We start from the raw sequence: 21,231 nt of genomic DNA, 5'->3' as shown, positions 1-21,231 counted from the left end.
CTGGGAAGAAAATTTAGACCCTAACAACCACTGACAAGTAAATTTAAACCCTAAGACTGGTCAAAACAAATTTTTTGAGAAGTAGCTCATAAAGGAGAAAAGATTCATAGCAAATATTTTCAGGCATATCTGTAGCAGGAAGCCCATCAGAGAGCCTGGAAGGCTGAGAGTTGACTGGGGTGTTAGAGGGACACCCAAGGAACACAAAGCCATAACAGACAAGCACAAATAATCCTTTGCACATCTGCTTGCTATGGTACCAGCTGTTTGGGGAGGATCCCCCAGCAGAGCAGGTCTTCCTGGCTGACCTGCCCCAGGAGCTGCTGCAAAGAGAAGTGTCAGTCTATGAGGTTTTAGAACAGATTGGTAGAAGTGGCAGAGTGCTGCCAGAACCAGGTGGAATAAGTGAGACCTGTGTAACCTGTCACTTCAGTTTGCCTCACATACAGAGCCATGGAAACAAGGGAACATTTTTTAGAGGTTGCTAAAGGACCTGAGGAGCCACAGAAGTGAGTTCCAGTTAGATCAGAGGAGGGGAATCTCCTGTGGATTAATAACATTGAAGGGTGGAAATGAATGGTCAGTTTTCCTGACAGAGGGAATTAAACAATTAAGATTCATAGCATATTCTTTGGCATGATTATATGCATAATATAGCCTCACATAATCTGAAAAGATGGGAAATAGTAATATGGCAGTATTTGCTTATCATATCCAATTTTTTTGGCAACCAACAAAGGCCTGGCTATGAGTTGATACAGAGGATCTCCTGAGACTTGAGTGTCTGCTTGATAGACAGACATATAGCATGTAACACGCTTGCAGAAAACCAGCCCTGACTGTACAGGTGCAGCAATTGGTTCTAAATTAGTTGTAATTAATTGTTGCCTCTCAGCAAAGGGGCCCAGGTGTCAGAAATGGAGAAAGAATCAGCTCCAAAGGAAAAAGGCCAAAAGAAGGTTTGCAAACAGTTGGGTAGTGGCCAAGGAGTAAAACATACCATTGTGGCAGTGGACAGCTACTCTGTGAACCTGCACAGTGGAATGTATGTGTAGTTCTGATCATCCCATCCCAGAAATTACATGGACAACTGAAAATGGCACTTGGAAACATGGGAACGGTGAGTGAAGGTATGGAATGACCCCTGTTTGATGGAGATTAAATAGATAAGAATTTGTTATCCTGTAAAAGAGGTGACTGAAGAGAGATTCAGCAGGTATTCTAAAAAATTTGGAATGGTAAAGAAAAAACGTGAATAGCTTAGAATATGGCCAAGGTTCTAATAAGGTCAAGGTTTCAGATTTGACTCCTACACAGGCCATTCACTTAAAAGTTGGACTTGATGATTCTTGTGAGTCACTTCCAAATCAGAATATTCTGTGTTTCTCTCCCTACAGATTACCTTAAGTATTAATTGTTGTTCCCCTTACGACAAGAGTTAGTAGGTGCCCAGAGAAATTATTAGATAGCAGGTATAAGCTAAGCAAGTAACAATGGTCTTTTGATACAATGCATATTTCAGCTGCTGAACTCATTACAATTTGGTACATTCAGCATCAAAACAGAAATAAGGTAAAAACAGCTATAGAAATTGAAGAAAAAGCCACTAAACACAAGACCAGGGATATAATTTTTGAACTAGCAAGTCCTTTCATTGTTGGTGGTCCAAAACTAGAGATTAAATCAGGTGAATGCACATTATGTATTTAGGCATACTTGTACTTGGCTTTTAAGACACTTTCTCTAGCTGTTCTGTGGGGGAAGTTCCTGGAGAAAGGAAACTTAGTGGGAAGGATCTGGCCACACCCACGCATACTGATCTCTGTGTTGACTCTGGATACTTTCCTGTGTTGGAGGAGTGAGGCAAGTGGGGTTTGGGTAAGTGAGAGCAGAATTTAGCCCCCATGCTGCTACACCACAATTGTAGAGAAGTGCGGGTTCCAACCCCAGCATTTTGCATGTGAAAGAGGCATCAGCCCAGAGGACTGCACCATGTAATTTGTATTTGTGCGACTGAGAGTGAAATTTGGGCTGAGACCTTGGAGTGGCAGTGACCACCATGCCCGGATAGACACCCGTCCGTGCAGCCATGGATGAGTCACCCCATGGTGCTGAGCATGGGCTTCCTGACCTTCTGTGGAGAGGAAGAACTTTCCCACCACAGCCTGCAGCTGTGCAGGGAAGCCTCAGCTGGGAGGCTGTGCATGAGCTCCTCCTGGGCACCTGCTTCAGCTCCTGTCTTGAGGTAGCAGTGAAAGCTCAGCAAATCCCAGTTTCTGTGCAGGATTGGAGGAAGTGGTAGTGAGCCCTTCCTGGGCAAAGTAGTGGGAAAGCTGGTTTTGGAAGGGGTGTTTAGAGCATGTCAAAGCATCTGGGTACAGCTGACCAATGGTAGCTTTTCCTGGTGATGTGATGGGGCTCCTTCAGTGGGATGGAGAGATGGCAGGGGGGCTTTGCATATCCTAGGAGGGATAGTCCATGCCTATGAAGAGAGAAAGTCTGCTGTGTGAGGGGGAGGGAGCACCTGGTCCTCTATACCTTCCTGCAGGAAATATCCTGCTGAGCTGTCTATAGGGAGCCAGCACGTGGCAGCTGTTGAGGTTGCTTCATTTTAATCTACAGATCATCTCCATGTCCGACAAATTCCAGCCTGTGGCTTTAGGGCCTTTAGTGGTGGCAAGGCAGGACGAAGCACTTCTGCTCTGAGAAGCTCAGCATGAACTACTGGGAACATATCACTGTCACTGCAGGCTTCTTCCCATGCCATGGCAGCTTTGGGATTTCAGACATATGGTCTTATGGACCCTTTAATTATTTTCTGAGCTTTGGCACTTGCAAAATACATGGCCCACCCCCTTGCTTCTACCAAGCACCACAAAACATCTTGAAATATCCAAGATTTGGGGGAATTCTATTGCGATTTTGTGCTGGTGAAGAGCTTGCTTTGTTAGGATAGCATTTAGATGGCTGTGCTTAATCAGGCTTCTGATGCTGCTGCTTGACAGAAAGAACTTGGGGAAAAGAAAATGGGAAGGACTAAAGCTAAGAACCCTAGAAGGTCAGCAAAGTGAATTGTGGGTACACAGAAGATAGAGGAGCCCTTCATATTTCAGAAAAAGCAAAGAACTGTTTCTAGTGAGTCTTAGATTCTGGAGATGATCTCCTGTCTGTGTGAACACAGACCTCCAGGTGAGCCTGACTGGAGATCACCCCTCTATACAGATGGCCCTGCTTTCCTCAAACAGATCTGGTCCCTTGACTGTCTGCTGAGAAATGCAGTTGCAGGAGCAGCAGATAGCCTGAGTCACTCTCCTGAGGGGTGTTTCTAAGGGTATAAAAATACAGCACCTCTGGCCAGTTGTGCCCCCATACTTAACCTTGTGCTTTTACACTGGATCAGCCTCTCTGGTGACTTCAATACTATTTTTGTAGCTGAGTCCCTAAACAACTGTGTGATAAACCTGACTGCAAAAAGCACGAGCATCCACAGCTCCCGCTGAGCTGATCAAACACTGTGGGTGCCCAGCATTGTTCCCACACAAGGTTCAACACAGCCATAACAGCTGTAGCTTCTTCTCTGTGCCTACGGTCAGCAGGAGCCTCTTAGTCCCTTGTGGTTCCTCTGAGTGTGGTCTGAGCTCAGAGACTGCCTCCAGACATATCTGGCATCAGGGGAGGGATACACCCATTAGTAAAGCTGTTTTCGGGGAGGAGGGGATTGGGCAGCATTTGGATTTGGCTTGAGAAGGGTCATCTTCTGTACAGACCTAAATTAAAAGCATGGGCAATTTGGGCAGAGGATTTCACTCTCCACTGCTTTCCAGCCTCAGTGCTTTTTTGAGTTAGGACTAACCAGGGAGGAGGAAGAGCAGGAGGAGGGAAACTGTGTTATCACAGCTCCACTGTGGTGAACTATGACTGCTGTGCAGATACTTACACCTCTGGGACTAGGAAAAAACCAGCAATTTCACAGTTTCAAACCTGGGTCATAAAATCATCAAAAGTAGTCATCATCCTAATTTTTTTGAGAGCGATGCCCTAGAGAGGCAAGGTCACAATGACAGACACCTAACCCACTTCCCTTTCCAGGAGTATCCTGTGTGCTACATACCTTCTGTGCTCTCTCACAAAATCAACCAGCTCCTCTTCCGAGTAGGGCTTATCGGGGATGTGAACAGGCTCATCCATAAAGGGTTCATAGAAGTCCACCTCATTCATCTTTAGGCCTAGCTTCTTGGCAACCTGTTGCAGTGCAGAAGTCACAGGTGAGAGAGCCTGATGTGCCTCTTTGCCTATCCAGAGTCTTTGCTGGTGGCAGAGCTGGGATCAAGGTGCTTGCTCTCTCTCTCTCTGAGCATGCACTCCTAGGGGTGGCCCACAAAACATCTTTGTTTAAAAACTCACTGCTGCCCCCTGCACTACTGGTGTCAAGCAGTGGGGCAGAGCAAAGCCACAGCCCAGGGCCTGCAGACCTGGAGGGGCTGGGTTCCAAACCCACATCAGGACCTGCCTCCATGCTGCAGCTCCTTTTATCTTGTCTTTATCTTGTCTTTATCTTGTCTTATCTTTTATCTTTATCTTTTATCTGCCAAAATATCAATGCAGACACCAACGCCACAAAATCCAGGAATGCTGAAAATGAGAAGCCGAAACCAGACAATAAATCTGGGAACATCCTGAGCTCTCAGAAAACTGGTGGTGGCGTATGTGAGCTACCATGAAGATGTGTGGATGCTTACCCCTTTGTCAAAGGTGGCAAAGAACTTGACATAGGGCTGGAATTGTTCAGCAGCTTCTTCAAATGCCTTGTAATCTGGAAGGAGTAAAGGGGAATGAAGAAGATATTTCACAGACAGCTGGCCACACTTGGATCAGCCCAGAAGGTACTGGGGAAGGACAAACAAATACAATACAAATAATACAAATTAGTAGTTTCACATTGCTCAGGGCATGGGACCAGCCTCTTCCCAGTGTTGGGGGTCAGCATGGAGGAACAGATCAATGCCAGGCTGCCCCAAAGGGCCCCGCTTACTGCTGCTGTTTGTTTGCCACAGCAGTATTTAATCCATGTCCCCCTTTCCCTTCCCTCCTTCCGTCTTTGATCCTTTGCGCTCCTTGCTTACAAGAAGGGGCACTTTGCTCCTTTTAGTTGCTCTCTCAGTGCAACTGTAACCTCAGCTGATTTTTGGGTGAGGTAAACTCACTTTACTGCTGGAGCCTCTGGATTATGGCCCTCCTCTCTTGCCAGCAGACACCTTGCAGAAGGGTCAGCGATGTTAGGGTAGGACTGGGCTCATGCATTATGCCAGCAGAAACTTGCCTGCAAATGCACTCATCCTCCAGCAATTTTCACTCTGTCACAGGCTGCCACATACCACAACACCCTTCATGTTCATGCAGAACAACCAGTGCCTGGCCCCTGGAACTCCCAGGCAGGCTGCAAGGCCCATGAGGAACACGTTTATCTTACGTTCTGAGTCTTCTCCCTTGAAGTAGCCGATGAGTTTGATTTCGTCGTCGATCTGGTCAAAGGCCTGAAGCTCCAGCTTGCTGTTTATGACCTCCACGGGGTCTTCTAGCAACTGCCACGACAAATGCATGTGGTAACACAGTGATTTGCAGCACCAACCTATGCCTGGCAGGGTATGCCACAGGCAGGGAGAAGGAGGTCACCCAGTTTCTCTGCTGTTGGAAACCTCTGCCTTAGCATGAGGAGCAGATGAGAAGCAGGTCACCTTCAAAGGGAGGTGTTAGTATGTTCACTGCAGAGGTGGAAGCATTGAGAGGGAGGCTGATAGAGGATGGGGTAACCCAAATGAATGCTGAAGGACCTACTGTGATGGGGGATAAGGAGTAGCAATTGCCCTGGCTTTAAGGAGGCCAAGAAGAAAGAAGAGCAGTTGAAAGGAGCCGGTATGATCATTTTGAACATCTGTGAATGATACTTGTGTATCTAAATCTATATATAGTTTTTTTTCAAGTGTCATTTGCTGGAAGAGGCCATTGCAAAGATCTTGCTTTTGAAAAATGTTAAAACCAGCATGCTAGAGTGGTTTTGAGTAGTAGAAAGTCTGGATGTGAATTTTCCTGGCTGATCCTCCTCCTATGCAAAATAGTTTAAACCTGTTCTTTGGTCCTACACACATCACAATGTTAATGAGGAAGTTGGAAGACCTGTCTGTCACTTTAGACTGTCATTGATCCAAACTTTGTTTCCCTTTTCTTAACTAGTCACTGCTGGTGAGAAGGTTCATTCTGATTATTTTGCCCAGCAATAGTGGTATAAATCAAGTGTGCTTTCACTTGAAGAAAAAAAAAAAAGCAGGCAAGCCACAGCCTACAGAGGAGTAGAGAACCTCTGGGTTTATATTAGTTTTCAGCTCAGGCTGACAAGGCACCACAGACATGTCCGGTTTTATTTCCTTGCTTTGCCAGGTATTTTCCTTCCTGAATGGAAAACACAAAACCAGAAATCCTTGTTCTCTTTTTTCACAGAACATGATTTTTCAGTGACACACCAGATGGCATAGCAAGCAAAACCTCATGAAGTACCTTACAGCATCCTTGAGAGCGATGTTACAATGTGAGGCTGTGCCTCTGTTGGGCCTGCAGCAGCATGTGCAGTTTCTTGCTGTCATAGTGGCCTGAGCCATGGGAACCTGGGATCCCACTGCTGCAGGGTCATGGCAAAGCTCTGCCCTGTTTGTAGTCCTTATGGGTGGGGCAGATGCCCATTTCTGTCCCTGAAGCCACTTGCATGTGTTGTGCTCACAATACCCAATGCATGCAGCCACAGACATTGCCAAGGGAGAGCTGAGGTCCTAAGGATCTGTTTTAATTCCCTGACCATGCCTCTCCTCACCAGCAGCCCTGAACCACAGGTAACTGTGTAGGCAACCTGCCACCCTGGGAAACAAACCCTGGCAGCTCTGCTGCTCACCTTACCTCCCTTATCTGCATTACTGCATGGCCACTTACAAAGAAAGCAAGCCTCACTTCAAAGGAAAGCCAAGCTGCTGCAAAATGTTTTCATTTATAAAGCAAAGACCACGGTTCTGGTCTGTTGCCTCTCCTAGGAATAAAATGCAAATAAAGTGCAACATGTAGGTGTGGGATTCAGCATCCCTTTTGCATTTAGGCACAAAGGTGATTACATCATCGTGCCCATGCACAAAATGACCCAAGAATGTTTAGTTCTAGCACCCTGATCTCCTCTCACCTGTGGCAGTGCAATTTGGCATGTTCACTGAAGAGATGCTATGTTGCTTGTGTCTAGAAATGGGCAAATAGTTTGCAACATAAGCCTTTTTCAATGTACTGAGGTCTTTTTAGTTGCTCTATGAGAATCCTACTTCTTGGATATTCCTATTTTGAAAATAGCTCTTTAAAAAAAAAAAAAGAAAGAAAAAGTGTGAAAGATTTTGCAAATGGCAGTGTTTGCACATGAGCTTGCTAACTGAGGTAGGTGAACAGCAGTCCATTATATAGATCCTAGCTGACTTCCACTCAAATACTCTGTAAACAGGAAAGAGGGGAGGTTGCCTCTAAGATATAAAGTAATTAGTGGCATATAAGGGTACCACCTTTCCTGGGAACTTGTGGTCAGATAGGTGTTGGGGAAGATGTCAAATGCCATCTCTACCAGTGAATAGCAAACAGGGATGAAATTTCAAACAAAGGTACATTTGGTTTTTTTGCAAACTAAGTATTTGCAGGGTCTTCCCCAAGAGGTTTTATCTAGCTCTGAGCTTATCTGTGCTTACATCCAAGAGGAATTCTACCAAGACATCTGCAGACAGTTCCCCATCAAACTCCACCAACCGCTCGTCCTTAAAGACATAGAGACTTCCCTCTTCAACCAAGCCTGAAAGAAGAAGAGGGAAAACAATAAGTGATTAATATGTTGTTGAGAGCATGTTTAGTGCAGAGTGTCTTGCTTGTTAGCCCAGCAGTTCCTCCCGGGAAAATACAGTTGCCTGTTTGCTGTGTTGGTCTAGTTAGAAGATAACAACCTGAATAGTCCCCTGACTGATGTTTCATGACATAGGGGACAGACTTCAGTCAGAACTGGTGCTAACTTCTTCCCAAATGTTGAACTCCTCATTCAGGTCACAGTTTGGTCTCAGCTGGAAAAATTCTGCACCAGAACTTGTTTTTGCTTGGCTGTCTATCTTGCAGTAAATACTGGGCTGTAACTGACAGCTCAGATTTTGACAACCTGTCACTATATAGAAAAGGGATTTTGATTCTGGTTGTGCTCATTGTCCAGAGAAGGCTGAACAATGTGAACGTCACCAGTGACCTGAAAGTGAGCTTCAAACTGTCTGAGGCTTAGCTGGCCTTGGCAAAAGGGTTAGAAAACAATGACAGAGATACTACACACTGCAGGGTGACAGATTTCAATGCTATGTCACTGGACTGAGGACTGAGTGCCACAGAACCTTGTTGAAAGCTCCAAAATCAATAGCACTAGCCTCCTGCAATGCGGTATGGCAGGGTACCACTGGCCAAGGAGGTTTGTAGTTGGCTCCTTCTTGGAGATGAAGAAGCTCTTGCCTTTAGTTTAGCTCCCATTAGCACTCACAGCCTCTAATTTAGGGAAGAGAATTATAGTCTAGTATGCTTAAACCTTAGGTTTAGTGGTATATTTGTGTACTGTTGTACTAATGTGTCAGAGTGTTTCCATATTGCTTTGTGGGCTAAAATACGAAGGGACTGCCAGCCCCTGGAAGGCAGCTGTGTCCAGGGGAGGGCAATGGAGCAGCCTTCTACCTTCAGACAGATTTCCTTTTTCACTCTGGTGAACAAGTCAGAATGATTGGTACCTGACTGCCAAGCAAGGCTGTGGCTGCCCCAATTGTTGACAGGGGTCATTTTGTCATGGGGCTGATCATTTGGGGGACTAAGCATTTTCCCCACATGTTCTGGTTCTGCACTGATGTGTTGGTCCTGTCTCTGTGTAGGAAGAACAGGAAGTTACTCCACAGCATCTATTTACTATTTTTGTGCAGAAAGCTGTGAACTTACACCCTTTCATCATTACAGCATGAATTGCCTTTCTTTTTTGCTTGGTTCGATTTGTTTTGGCAAACAGACCCTTTTTCTGGAAGGGTCCTGGCTTGTCTCTCTCATCCTCACTCCCACCCTGATCTTGCCCCTGTTGGGGGGGGGGGGTGGGTGGTCAGTGTGCAAGTGCCACCATCATCCTGGTAACAAGGATTTGGCTGTCCTCTATGGGGCTGCCTGTTGGACATCACTCCCACAGTCTCTCCAAGCTATTCCAGAGATGTCAGACCTGGGACTCACCTAACTTCTTGGCAAGCTTGGCATCCTTCTTGGAGTCCACCATCCCAAAGCCAATGCTCCTGGGCTCCAGGACCTGAGCTGCCAGCTGTGGGAGGAAGCAGAGAGCCCAACATTAGTAGTGTTAACACCACAGGGTAGCTAAAGGGCATCATGCCCTGCTAGCACGACATGACAGACACGAGTGACCCATATCCTGCTGCTGAACAGCACCAATGGGTGGGATGTGTCACATGCTGCCTCTCTGCTGAGATAACCCAGAGGTCACAAGGGTTGGGTTTCTTCCCATTGTGCTGCAGCAGGGAGTTTGCTGGCACTACCATGTGCTGTTCACTGCTGTTTGACACCAGCCTCAGGAGAGGGCTCCTGAGTGAACTGGGGACACCAAAGCAGGGGGAATGGCTGGAAGAAAGTCCTGTGCCACCAACACAAAGCACAGCCTGTTTCTTCTGTGGTGCCTTGGTGGCCTCCTGCAGAGGGGTGTGATGTGGGTGCCATGGACATTTTAACTCCAGAAGTGCTTGGTGCCAGGCAGCAGTGAGTGCAGGACTCTATAGCATCATGTTTTCTTCATGCATGTGATGGGGTGGCCAAAGCAGGCTCCTTTTCCTATGAAGTGCTTGAAGGCATGCCTCCTGTCCAGGCTTCAGTAAACCCCCAGATCCTGGTCCCCTGTTTTTACTTAGGAGATGCATCTAAGCCCAGCCATGCTTGTGTTCATCTTCTCACAGCTTTGCAAAACCACTGCACCCTGTTCCCACCATCTTTGACGAAGGGGCCTCTTGAAGATATCGAGTTCCTGCCTGTTTTGTGAAAATAGATATGTGAGGAAAGCAGAGATGCTCTGAAAGGGCCCCGTGGTGAGAGCAACCCCGCGTGAGACCCTGTGAATTCCAAATTGGTTCCTAGAGAGGCAGTGACCCTGGTTAAATGAATCCACTTACGCACTGTGTGACTGACAGCCCCACCACAAGCATACTAGAGACCCTACAAGGGAGTAATGATGCTCTGAGAACCACCGAGCAGCTGTAAGAGCCTCCTCCCTCTCCCTTCCTGCTGCACAAATGCCTCTGATGCTGATGGTCTTCTTGCTGTTCCTCCTCCCAGCCCTGCCGGATGGCGGGGGATGATGGAGATGAGGGGTCATGAGCCTCTGGGGCAGGAATGTCCCTATTAGGGCACAGCTGTCAGTGCTTGACAACAGAAGGCTGGAGGAGGGCAGAAGAATGCCATGGCCAGAGAGATGGTGGGTTGATTTATGAGGAAGCTCCCCCTTGCCCTGGCTCATTTTGGCTCCCTCCCCCAGACTCAAAGCCAGTTTGAATGTCACCCAGCAGCGCTGCCAGCATGGCCACGTGGCCCCTTGGCTCCCCTGCTATAAATAGCTCCTGCCTGTGCCAGGCCTCTGTGAGAGTGAGCAGTGATTAGAGGCATTGGGGAGAAAAAGTGGTGGGGCAGCCATCTCGCCTGTACAACAGGGTGTCATGGGGCCAGCCAGCTCCCTGTGCTGTCAGCACACAGCCAGCTCCTGAAATTTGGGGGGATGGTGGCAGGCACCCTGGTGATCAGGGACCTTGCTTGAGAAAAAGGGAGAGATGGAGAATGTAGGTGTTTTCTCCCTTCCACCGATCACACATCTTCAGACCTGTCCCACAGCTCTCCAGGAGGAAAAACATTCTACCAACCACCACAGCATTGCTGCAGCCTTGATGGCCCTGCAGCCAACTGGCCTGTCTTTAGGGGCAAATGCCACCATGGGAGGCAAAAGGGGTGTCTGTGTTACACAGGAAACAGGGGTGTCAATGCTCTTTCCTTGCTCTTTGCCAGTGCTTTGAAATGAAGGGAAGGCTGCACATTCAGGGCTTGTGCTTGCAATGGACGCTGTCTGAAAGGGACAGATCACGGGTTTGCGTTTGTATATCCATTGATTAGGCTGATAAGGCATTGATCTGGTTTGGCATCCCATCTGGTGGCTCAGGCCACCTCAGAGCACCTGAGAGCAGCTGGAGCCCCGTATTTGCAATGAGAGATGGACATCTCTTGTGAGCTCTCTAGACATCTGCCACAAGTGAGTGGTGGTAAGAGAAGAGATTTTGTTTCCCATTATGGAGATCTTCCCTGACTGGACAGAAGGATGGATCCTGTAGGATCATCAACTTTTTGGGACATTGTCAGCACGTCCCTGCTTGTTGGTAGTTGTGTACACCAGCAAGAGGTTCCTGAGAATCTTACCACTTGAGACCTGAGAAAAACACAGCATGGTCAAGGGAACTTGTTCAGTCATGTCCAGTCCAGTCCAGTCCATACTTGATTTAGTTACTTACAGTTATGTCAGCCATGTGCCAGACAAAAGTCAGGGTAGTTTAAACCCAGTAGTTCTTGACTCCTGCACACAGGAGATGGTTAGAGTTTCTTGCAGGTGTTTGAAGGTCAGAAATATGCAGAAAAGCTGAAACACCTGCTACAGACAAGTGGTTGGATGTGAGCAGGGATGTGTGCAAGAGAGGAGGCATTGATCATAAGTCATGTATGTCAGCATGCAGCACACATAAGATAAACCTTTGGAGGGGTGTGGGTGCAGCTCCATAGCTCTGAGCATGGAAGCTTGCTGGAAAAGAGAAAAAGTGTCAAGAAAATGTGGGTGATGTGATGAAAGACTCTATCTGATTCTATGGGAGTGCTCAATAGTCAAAAATGGTCCAAATAATGCTGGAGATGTGCCTGTTGGTGAGGCAGGGCTTGCGTGACTGTGTCCAAACAAAACTGTTTCCTGGAGTGTATGTATGGTGGGTGTGAGTGTTTGGAGGTGTTCCTCTGAAGAGGAACAGAGATGTGCAACAGTTTGGGAATATAGGAGAGCGCTTGTGTATGGTGTGTGAGTGTGCCTGAGGGGATGCAGCTGGGAGCTCAGTGGGCAGCCTGCCTCCTCTGAGGAGATCTTCATGCCAATGAGACAACGAGGAGAACAGTACAGCCTGAGCTCCTCTCCACAGCAGGGTCTCACAACAGGGAGGTCTTTGTGCAACATGAGACTTTTGGGAGCCCTTCCCACTGTGGCAGAGCCTGGGGGCAGGAGACTTTGCAGGGTGCTTATGGTGGCTTTTGCAAGTGCAAGCTACACAGGGGCTGGGCATTGCTTCTGGCCTTGCTTTCCCTGCTTTCCACTGCAGCAGGTGAGTCTAACCCTTGCATAGGTGACGATATATTCCCACACCTATATTTGAACCCCAAAAGGCAGCAAAATATGGAGTATGCCAGAGGCACAGCAGTTTGGCCAACTGCCCCCTACTCATTACAGTATCAAGCATTTATATATCCCCTTACAGTATTTTTTGATTCCATAATGCTAGTGGGATTTGAATGCAGATAATGTTTCCAATCTTGACAATCCTCTTGGCTCAGGACCTTGGGACAGAGGCATCTGTAATCTAAGAGCACAGCCCCTCCTCCCGCCTTTAAATTCATATTGCTCGAAGTCTTGGCCAGCCAGAGCCCTTGCCTTTGTGTCAGCCTCTATCTCTATAGCATGTAATTTAGCTTCAACAGCTGCCTGGAGACATGGAGGGTAGAAACTGCCTTGGAAGAACTGGACATAACAGATCATGTAGTCCCTGAGGTAGAGCAGGAGCTTTGGGCTGTCAGAGTTGGCTGAGAGCATGAGCAAAGAGCCCAGTAGGTTTTAAGTTCGTGTCCCACACACATTTTGCAGACTTATTCACATGTACATGAAGTCTTTGCAATGCATACTTTCTACCCAGAGGATCCCAAGCTGTGCCCTGTGCAGCACTGGGAAAAGGAGGTGTGAGTTTGGCAGCATTCCTCCTTTCTGCCATATCCCTCAGGTAATAACCATGCTCGAATTTGGGTGAGCATGAGGGGCTGAATGGCCCTCTGGGATGTGTGAGAGGTCCTCCCCAAAGTGAAGTTTGAGTACTACCAAGTATGCAAGAATCCTCTCATCCTGGATGGTGTCAGCAGTTACAAGCACTCCAAATAGTGGATATGGAAAAGCACAACTCCCTGCCCAACATCTCAGCTTCACACCCACTATACCCATCTGAGCCTAGGCATGATGCTGGGAAGTTCTAGGAGATTTAAGAAGTCCCGTTCTGAAATCCTGGGTTATACAGCAGCAGAAATGTCACTGTCTGCCTGACCATTCTCCTATTCCAGCTGCAGGCAGCACTGATTGTGCCAAACCTTGCATTTGGTGTCAGTTTTGCTGCTAAATGACAGACAAAATCCTTCAGAGAGAGTTAAAAATGGGGGTGGGAGGGGTGTCTGGTCATGGTCAATTTTCATTGTGAAGTGACTTTATGGCATTCTGGCCTGGATTTTCTTCCCACTTCTCTAGCACCTGCCCAGAGCTCCCACAGACAATAAAGCTCATCTTCCCCAGCTGCTCAGGCTGGGAGGAAGGGGGCTGGAGGCATTTGGGTGTGTCTGAAAGCCATCATGAGTATACTTCTCTTAACCATGGGGAGCTTTCTGTTTTGCTATTTAGCTGTGGAGGAAGAACAAAACTCCAGCAATGCACGGAGAGGAGCAACAGGAGATGATGAGGAAAAGTGCCTCGAGCAACCTGCACTCCTCTGCTGCTTCTCTCCTACTCTCTTTAATGCTGATGGTCAGAACCTGGTTGATGAAATGATGATTGTATATCCCAAAACGTTAGGTTTTTATTTTCAGAAACAGCAGGAGGAGATGGCAACTGTCTTAGTCTATTCCCCCAGATGTCCTTATGCAGGACTCCCACCTACACACTGGCTACTCTAAGACACTGGGCAGTTTCTTGGAGAACAGAGGCTGTTCTTTCTCTTTCCGCTGTCCCCCCTAGCACTCCCTTGTATACCACACTAGTAATGTCTTAGGCTCTTCCATAATTCAGGCTGTCCTGAAGCACTGTGGTGATCAAAGAGCAGGGCTCAGAAGCCTGCTGAGCAGCTGGCACTAGAAAAGTCACCTTGCTGGCAGTGGGGACTGAAGGAGAGTACGTTGGTCCCACCTTACTACACTTTTCCACCACCTGAGCTGCTTGGAGAGGCTGAACCTCCCCTCCTAGGGATCACTGCTCCTTGGACTAAAAGGCAAGTCCCCAAATATGGAACACGCAAAGGTCACTCCCTCAGAGCTAGCTGGCTTTCACAGGTAATGCTTCAAAAATGCTGCCCTGGAGCTTTAATTGTTGCGCAGCCGCTCAGCGGGGTCAGACATACGGCAGCGTGCTCTTTGGCTGCCTCCCTAAAGGTTTCACATAGCTAGGGCTGTATTTTTATCTGCTCCCGGCATCCCTAATTTTAGCCAGCTGCAAGCCAAAGCACAGCCTCCCCAGCCGTGAGCTAACCGAGGCCGGTGCCCATGCCACCGAGCACCCATGGGTGCAGGGGCCACCTGCCACTGCTCCCAGCCAGTCCCTGCTGGCACTGCATCGCAGATGTTTTGACAACTCAGCTGTGCAACTTGCATGTCGAGGGCAGACAGGGACTTGTGTGTGTGCTGCTCCAGGGGTCTAGGACTGGGCTGGGGCCACAGTGCTAAGCTGCCCTTTCCAAAACAGACTGACTAGTTGTTTGGGACTGTCCTTGAAACAAGTGAGGCCATCGCTTCCTGGTTCTCTTTCTGGCCTCAGAAAAGCTGTTTTGAAACTGAAGGCTGGATGTTGCTGTGAAGCCTATGCAGGGCAGAAAGCTGGGTGCTTTTAGTGGGTGCTGGAGGAGGAAGCCATGCTTAGTATTAAGCCAGCTCACCTACACATGTCCATGTCATTCCTATGCCTCTGGCTCTCAGGAACAAGCCAGATTTCCCCAGTTTCTGACCCAAGTCAGGACCTCTGAAATCTTGGAGAGTCCAGGATGCTGCAGACAAGAGCTGGGAGCTCCCATCCTGCATCCACAGGAAGGATCAGGGAGGCAGGGCCCTGGAGGAACAGGGTGGTCCTTGAGACAAGAAAGACCTTTTCCCCAAGGACTGAGCAGAGAGAAATAAGAACCGAGAAAAGCTTTAAATATACACAGCCCTCCTTGCACTGGGTTCGAGGTGTCAGAGGTCTGCTAGCTGATGGCAGTGTCTCCTGCCAGGGCTGGACAGGGTTCCCAGAAAAAGAACATATCATGTACAGCAGCTGGCCTTCACCAGAGCTGTGTCAGAGAGCATGCAGGAATGAGCACCATCAGCACTGCTCAGGAGGGAGCGTTGACTCTCCGGGGTGCCGGGGAGGAGCGACTGCCTGGGAATTGAGTTCTTGGTTGCTGCTTGCTCTATTTCCTTGGGCAAGTTTTTGTCCTCATGTATGTAGGTAAATCCCAATGTGCAAAGGGGAAAAAAAAAAAGAAATGAGAACTTGGACCTTGCTAAGTCACTTCTTTCCTAGGCCATGGATATCGTGCCTGGTTGCCTGTTATTTAGGGACAGAGGCTGCAAAAGGACATCTTTGGTCATCAAACTCAGAATCGTGTCATTCAATCTCTGTCACAAAGCAGTCAGTGTCCATTTAAAACTCATTGGACTGTTCTCCCCTTCCTCCTCTGATGATCAGGGACTTTGTAGTTCCAGACTTGTTTTATTCATAGCCCATTTGTCCTTAGGCTTTGTGCTTAAATAGCTCTTCTCCCTCCCGGGTGTTTAAAAAGAATTATCATATCCCCTTTACATTCTTCCCACAAATGAAGCTCAGGCACGAAGGAAGGGCAGTCATGAGCTTTGATTAGTTTGGTTTCAGATGAAGGGCACTGGCAGGCAGGCTCTGGAGTAAGGTCAGGGTGGGCAAGCCTGGCATAGCCACCCCTATCCAGTCTGCCTCACAGAGCAACAGCTGCCCCAGCCTGTGGTCAGCTCCTGAGAAAAGTCAGGGTCCAGGGCAGAGAACTTGAAATGGCAACTACAAACACCACACGTGTCCACTGAATAGGTGAGTGTGAGCTCAAGCTAGCCCTTCTTGGGCCTCTCACTCAGGATAAGGCCAGGAAAAAAAATTCTTCATTGTGAGCCTGGTGAGACACTGGCACAGGCTGCCCAGAGAAAACTTGGATGCCCCATCCCTGTAAGTGTTCAAGGCCAGGCTGTGAGGGGCCTTTGAACAACCTGGTGTGATGAAGCATCCTGAAGAGGAAGTCACACCTCATCTAGTGGAAGGTGTCCCTGCCCATGGCAGGAGGGTTGGAACTAGGTAATCTCTAAAGTCCCTTCAAATCCAAACCATTCTGCATTTGTGTGAAAGGCATCTCATTATACAAAAGTGAGACCTCACCTCCTGAGAACCAGCCCAGCAAAAAGACACTGGGAGCCCTTGCTGGTACTTTTAGGGGAACCTGACTAGCATGGCAGGATGGCAAGGCCAAAGAAGATGGACTTTTCCACATCTTTCCTCAATTTCATTTCTGAAGGGAGGAGTGACTCAGAAATTTCTGAGTCTCCATGCAGCTCAAGGTCTTGCATAGAAATGCCCTCAAATTGCACCAGGAGAGGTTTAGATTGGATATTAGGGAAAAATCCTTCACTGAAAGGGTGGTCAAATCCTGGGACAGCTGCTCTGGGAAGTGGTGGAGTCGCCATCCCTGGAAGTATTTAAAAGACATGTAGATGTGGCACTCAGAGATGTTTTTTAGTGGTGGGCTTTGCTGGGTTAATGGTTGGACTTGATGATTTTAGAGGTGTTTTCCAATCTAAATTATTCCATGATTCTATGACACCTACAGAAGTTGTCTGCAACAGCTGGACTGTGATAAGAGCTCCACACTTCATGGCCAAGAAAGGCCACAAAACCTGAACAGACTTGGCCTTGTACTCTGCCAGCAAAGCAAGCCCAAGCTCACAGGAGTCTGCCATGTCTCCAGGAGACATTTGCATTCTTTAGATCCTGGAATTACAGCTGGTTTCTGCTCATGTCAGAAGAACTCATGTCAGTACAATCCTCTTCCCAGTCATAATTTAGCAGATGAAAAAGGTGCCTTTCAAAGCACAGTTATGGCTGTGAAAGTGGGGTCTTAGGAGAGATGCTGCTCATGCAGCAAGTCCAAAGTCACTACTGGGAACTGACAGAAGGACTTCAAAGAAAGAAACATGGCAAAAATAGGTAATTCAGCCTTGGAAATTATTTTTGCCACACTTATACAGAAAGATCAAGGCGCACAGTTGTCCCTAGATGTCAACATGCCCATCTGTGAAACAGGGAGCTTTCTGTAACCTGTTTTTGTGACTGGCATATCAGTGAGTGAAATCCCCCTGTGTGCTACTGCTAAAAATCAGTACTCTGCTGGCTGTAGATGAGTTGAGACCTACTTACATAGCCCCAAGGGGGAAGTAATCAATGCACATTTTTTCCTTTTCCTTCCTCCCTTCCTTAATTTTTACATTAACTTATCTGTAGTGGAAGCCACTTCTTTTTTTAGACATAGAAGCCAAAATACCTCTTTTATTACAGGCCCTTGCACTATAAGCTTCTGCACATACCTATCCAGCCAGATGTCCCTCATCTCTCACCTTGAGGCTTGTTCTGTAGGGACCCAGAAAACTGAGAATTTCTGTGACACTCATTGAACATGTCTTGTATATCCATATTTATACTTATACCTCGACACCAAATTATGTTGAGGCACTGTCTCATAAGCATGGCCATTTTCAAAGAAAATATCTGAAATCTGAGTTTGTGAAACAAACAGAAAAGGGTGTTTAAAGAAAGGGCTTGGGTTCATATTTCTATTTTTACCAATATTTTATATATTTTTTAAGATTTTATATTTATATACCTAGAGATGGGGATAAAGTAGAATCTTGTCTCCTGGTTCCTATGGATTTTTGGAATAAAGTATACAGACCTAAACTGGTAAAACTTTATTCTGTGTTACATGAGAAGCAGAGATAATTACATGGCTCTGAACGCCTTTGGGAATGTCTGCTCTCAAGAGAGTTCAAGACTGTATGAGTGAAACTATCTCCAAACCAGCTGACCTTGTACTACTTTTTCCATCCTGAGCTGGAAGCTGGAGTAGTTTCAGCACTTAGAAATAAATGAATTAGAAGGTAGAGCTTATACACTGTTTAATCCTTTCCTTTTACTGGACTCAAAATCCTTCTTTCCCTTTCACACCACAGGGAGATACAGGCTGTGTTTCCATGTGTTATAGAATTGGCCAAATACATTCAGGAGTTTAGCTTTGTTCTGCCATTTATCACTAGAGGCTGGACTGATCCTAGGCCTCATCTGGGGAGGGGAGTCCCATATTCTTCTTCTCAGACTAGTTTGTGCTAGGGCTGTTCTCCATGAATTTTCAGTCCAGGGGCACTGTTGCATTGAAGGGACTAAAATATCTGGGCTTGATGAGTCTCTCTTTTTAAAGGCTATTACACATGCACACAGATGGCAAGGAAAGAATGGCAGGGGAGCCGGAACTAGGGAGTTTCAGCAGAAAGAGGATACCAGAGTGCATTGCAGGCAGCCTGCTATGATAGTGAGAACACCTCAGCTCCTGGAGAGAGCTTCTCAAGTGCAAAAGGAAAGCCCCTAACACCAATGCTCTTTTATTCCTGATACATGATTCTTAGAGACAGGGGCTGGACCACTGGAAGGCCAAACTCCCTGTTTAGGAGATTCAGAGATGAGAAGGGAGAAGGTCTTAGAAGTGATGGTATGAGACAAAGTGAAATATGGTAGAGGAGATAGAGAGGAGGAAAAGCAGAGCAGGTATTTCTCAGCTTCAGTGCTTCAATCTTTTCCCCTCTTAATTCTTCTTCATTAAACGTGAGACCCTTTGTGACAAATAGCTTTTTCTTTAACTTTTCTGTTAAATAATTATTGTGATTGCTTGACTGTTTTGTCCTCTTCACTGTGCTCGCCTCATGGAGAGTGCAGAGTTCTTGAAAACATCACCACAGGGTAGAAATGGCTACTCTTATCTTTGGGACTGCTTGGATCAAGCTCTGCATTGCCCTGTACAGAGGCTTTTCCCTACTCAAGGTACAGGTGCTTTCCAGTAGCCAGTGGTGCAGAGTGCAGTTGTAGGAGAAAGGCACAAAGGAAAGGAACCTTTTAACCTGAACTGTGAAACAGCCTGTGCTCATGATATCCCTGTCCTGGGTTGTCTTCCCTAACTCTTTCCCATCCTAGTCAGAAAGCAGTAGGCATCTCCAAGCATTCCTTTGGCTATTTTTGCTGACAGACTAAATCAACAGCCCCCATCTTTCCAATCTGGACCTGAGGGACTGGCACTGCCACCCCTGAAGCTGTTGTCATGAGCAAACAATGGTCCAAAGAAGCTGCTTTTGCTCCCAGAGGGGTTCAGCTGTCCCTGGACCCTGTTGTCACCAGGTGGCACCCAGCAGTGTAGGTGGTAAGAACTGTTAGGACCACTTCATAATGCTCATCGTCTTCATTCCCCTTCTAAACTGGAAAGTGACCCTAGGCTGCGTGGGACTTTGTTGATCCAGTACACCTGGATACAGGGAGCTGAACACCCCATGTGCTGTGCCAAATGCAATATCAGCTTGATGACATCATCCCTTTTCTGGTGATCGTGGGTGTGCACCCTCAGCTTTCAAGTGTCATTCAGTCCTACATGCTACTCTTCTTTCTTGGGAAGGAAATTTTTCCTATCATATCACCTCTTGGTCAGCTGGTCATAGTTATGGTTTAGTAAAGTCCTTAAATTAAGTTAAATTAAGCTAAACTTTACTTATGTGCTGTCAGGTTGTCAGTTTGATTTCCTAAATAATGAGAACCTTGTGATTCTCTTCTCTCTACCCTATTTATCAGCTGCCTTCCCTAATAAGTTTTCTAGCTATTGGCCCTTTTTAACCAAATTTTCCAGAGTCAGTGATCTCAAACATAATAAAGCTATTGCAAATTTTGTGAAGAGCAAAGACTTGGAAGGGAAAAGGCTGAAGTGCTCTGAAAGAAGGAAATGTTTCTACGTGAACTCAACCCCCATGGAATTTCAAAGGACCAAGTTAAGAGAGAGCCTCACATGCTCTTCACTCCTGGGAGAGGCCCCAGTCAGAACTTGTTACTGATGAGGTACACATTTCAAGGAAGCCATGGTGGATCTCTCTTGCTCTTTTCTTTGGTGTCTAAGGTAATTCTTCATGTCTTTCATCTTTGGAATTGTACATTTCTTACAAGGCACATGTGAGAGAAGCAGAAAGATTGGACTATTTGTGGTTTCTTCTGGACATAAATTCATTAAGTCCATGTGCCCACTCATGCATGTCCATGAGACAATCTGATGTAACAACCCTTAACCACCAGCTCAGACATTTGCTTTGCTCTTAACCTGCCTGTGTATTGGATAAAGGCTCACTTTTTTTCCTAAGGATGGAGGACATTGCGTGGAAGGGGGCTAAAGACACAATGTATTGCCAGGCTGTGAAAGCAGCATGTCTCAATGTGAAACAGCAGGAAAATTGTCAGAAAATTAAGATGGAAAAACATGAGGTGCTCTAGAAAGGAGCATTTTATCACAGGCAGCACCCTGTGCTGGGAATCTCCCAAGCCAGCTGGCAGGGAACAGTCAGGGCTGGAGTATTTAATTTTTAGATACCTCATTTCAGATGTGAAGGACCTTCAGCACTCAAGGTCCTGATCCCTCTACTGAAATTAGATATGTAAACCTTCCTGAGTGAACTTTTCTCAGGTTTGGCTGGAAGGAGAGCCCTGTCACTGCTCCTGTACCTGCAGAGCAGCTCACTACTCTAAGACTTGCTCAAATTACTAGAGAACTGGATTCAGCTGCTGACTGCTTCCAGGAATACTGATCCCAGGCAGTTCACCTCACAGGCAAACATCTCTGTCAAGGAGCCACTGCAGACATTTCTTTCCTTCTCCCTGTGCTGGTGAACATGCAGTGAAGTCCAGCAGCTGAATGAGCTCTGTCAGGGAAAATTAAGAGTGACCCTCTATGGCACAACACATTATGGCTTGAACTGAGGGAGTTGAAC

The 21,231-nt window shown here is 47.0% G+C and overlaps 1 protein-coding gene across 1 annotated transcript in view; it reads right to left on the bottom strand.

Moving 5' to 3' along the window:
* The window catches only part of CASQ2 (calsequestrin 2), a 36,660-nt gene that overhangs the window by 9,116 nt on the left and 6,313 nt on the right, over positions 1-21,231 (bottom strand). Inside the window, exons 2-6 of the mRNA XM_023941019.2 lie at positions 9,307-9,391; positions 7,764-7,864; positions 5,471-5,582; positions 4,740-4,813; positions 4,112-4,242 (exon numbers count right to left, since the gene is read on the bottom strand). Coding sequence (XP_023796787.2) covers positions 4,112-4,242; positions 4,740-4,813; positions 5,471-5,582; positions 7,764-7,864; positions 9,307-9,391 — 503 coding nt within the window. The remainder of the gene's footprint in view (positions 1-4,111; positions 4,243-4,739; positions 4,814-5,470; positions 5,583-7,763; positions 7,865-9,306; positions 9,392-21,231) is intronic.

Source organism: Cyanistes caeruleus, chromosome 3 (assembly GCF_971803275.1).
Source record: "Cyanistes caeruleus chromosome 3, bCyaCae1.hap1.1, whole genome shotgun sequence".
Lineage (NCBI taxonomy): Eukaryota > Metazoa > Chordata > Aves > Passeriformes > Paridae > Cyanistes > Cyanistes caeruleus.
This window is presented reverse-complemented; position numbering and strand designations above follow the sequence as displayed.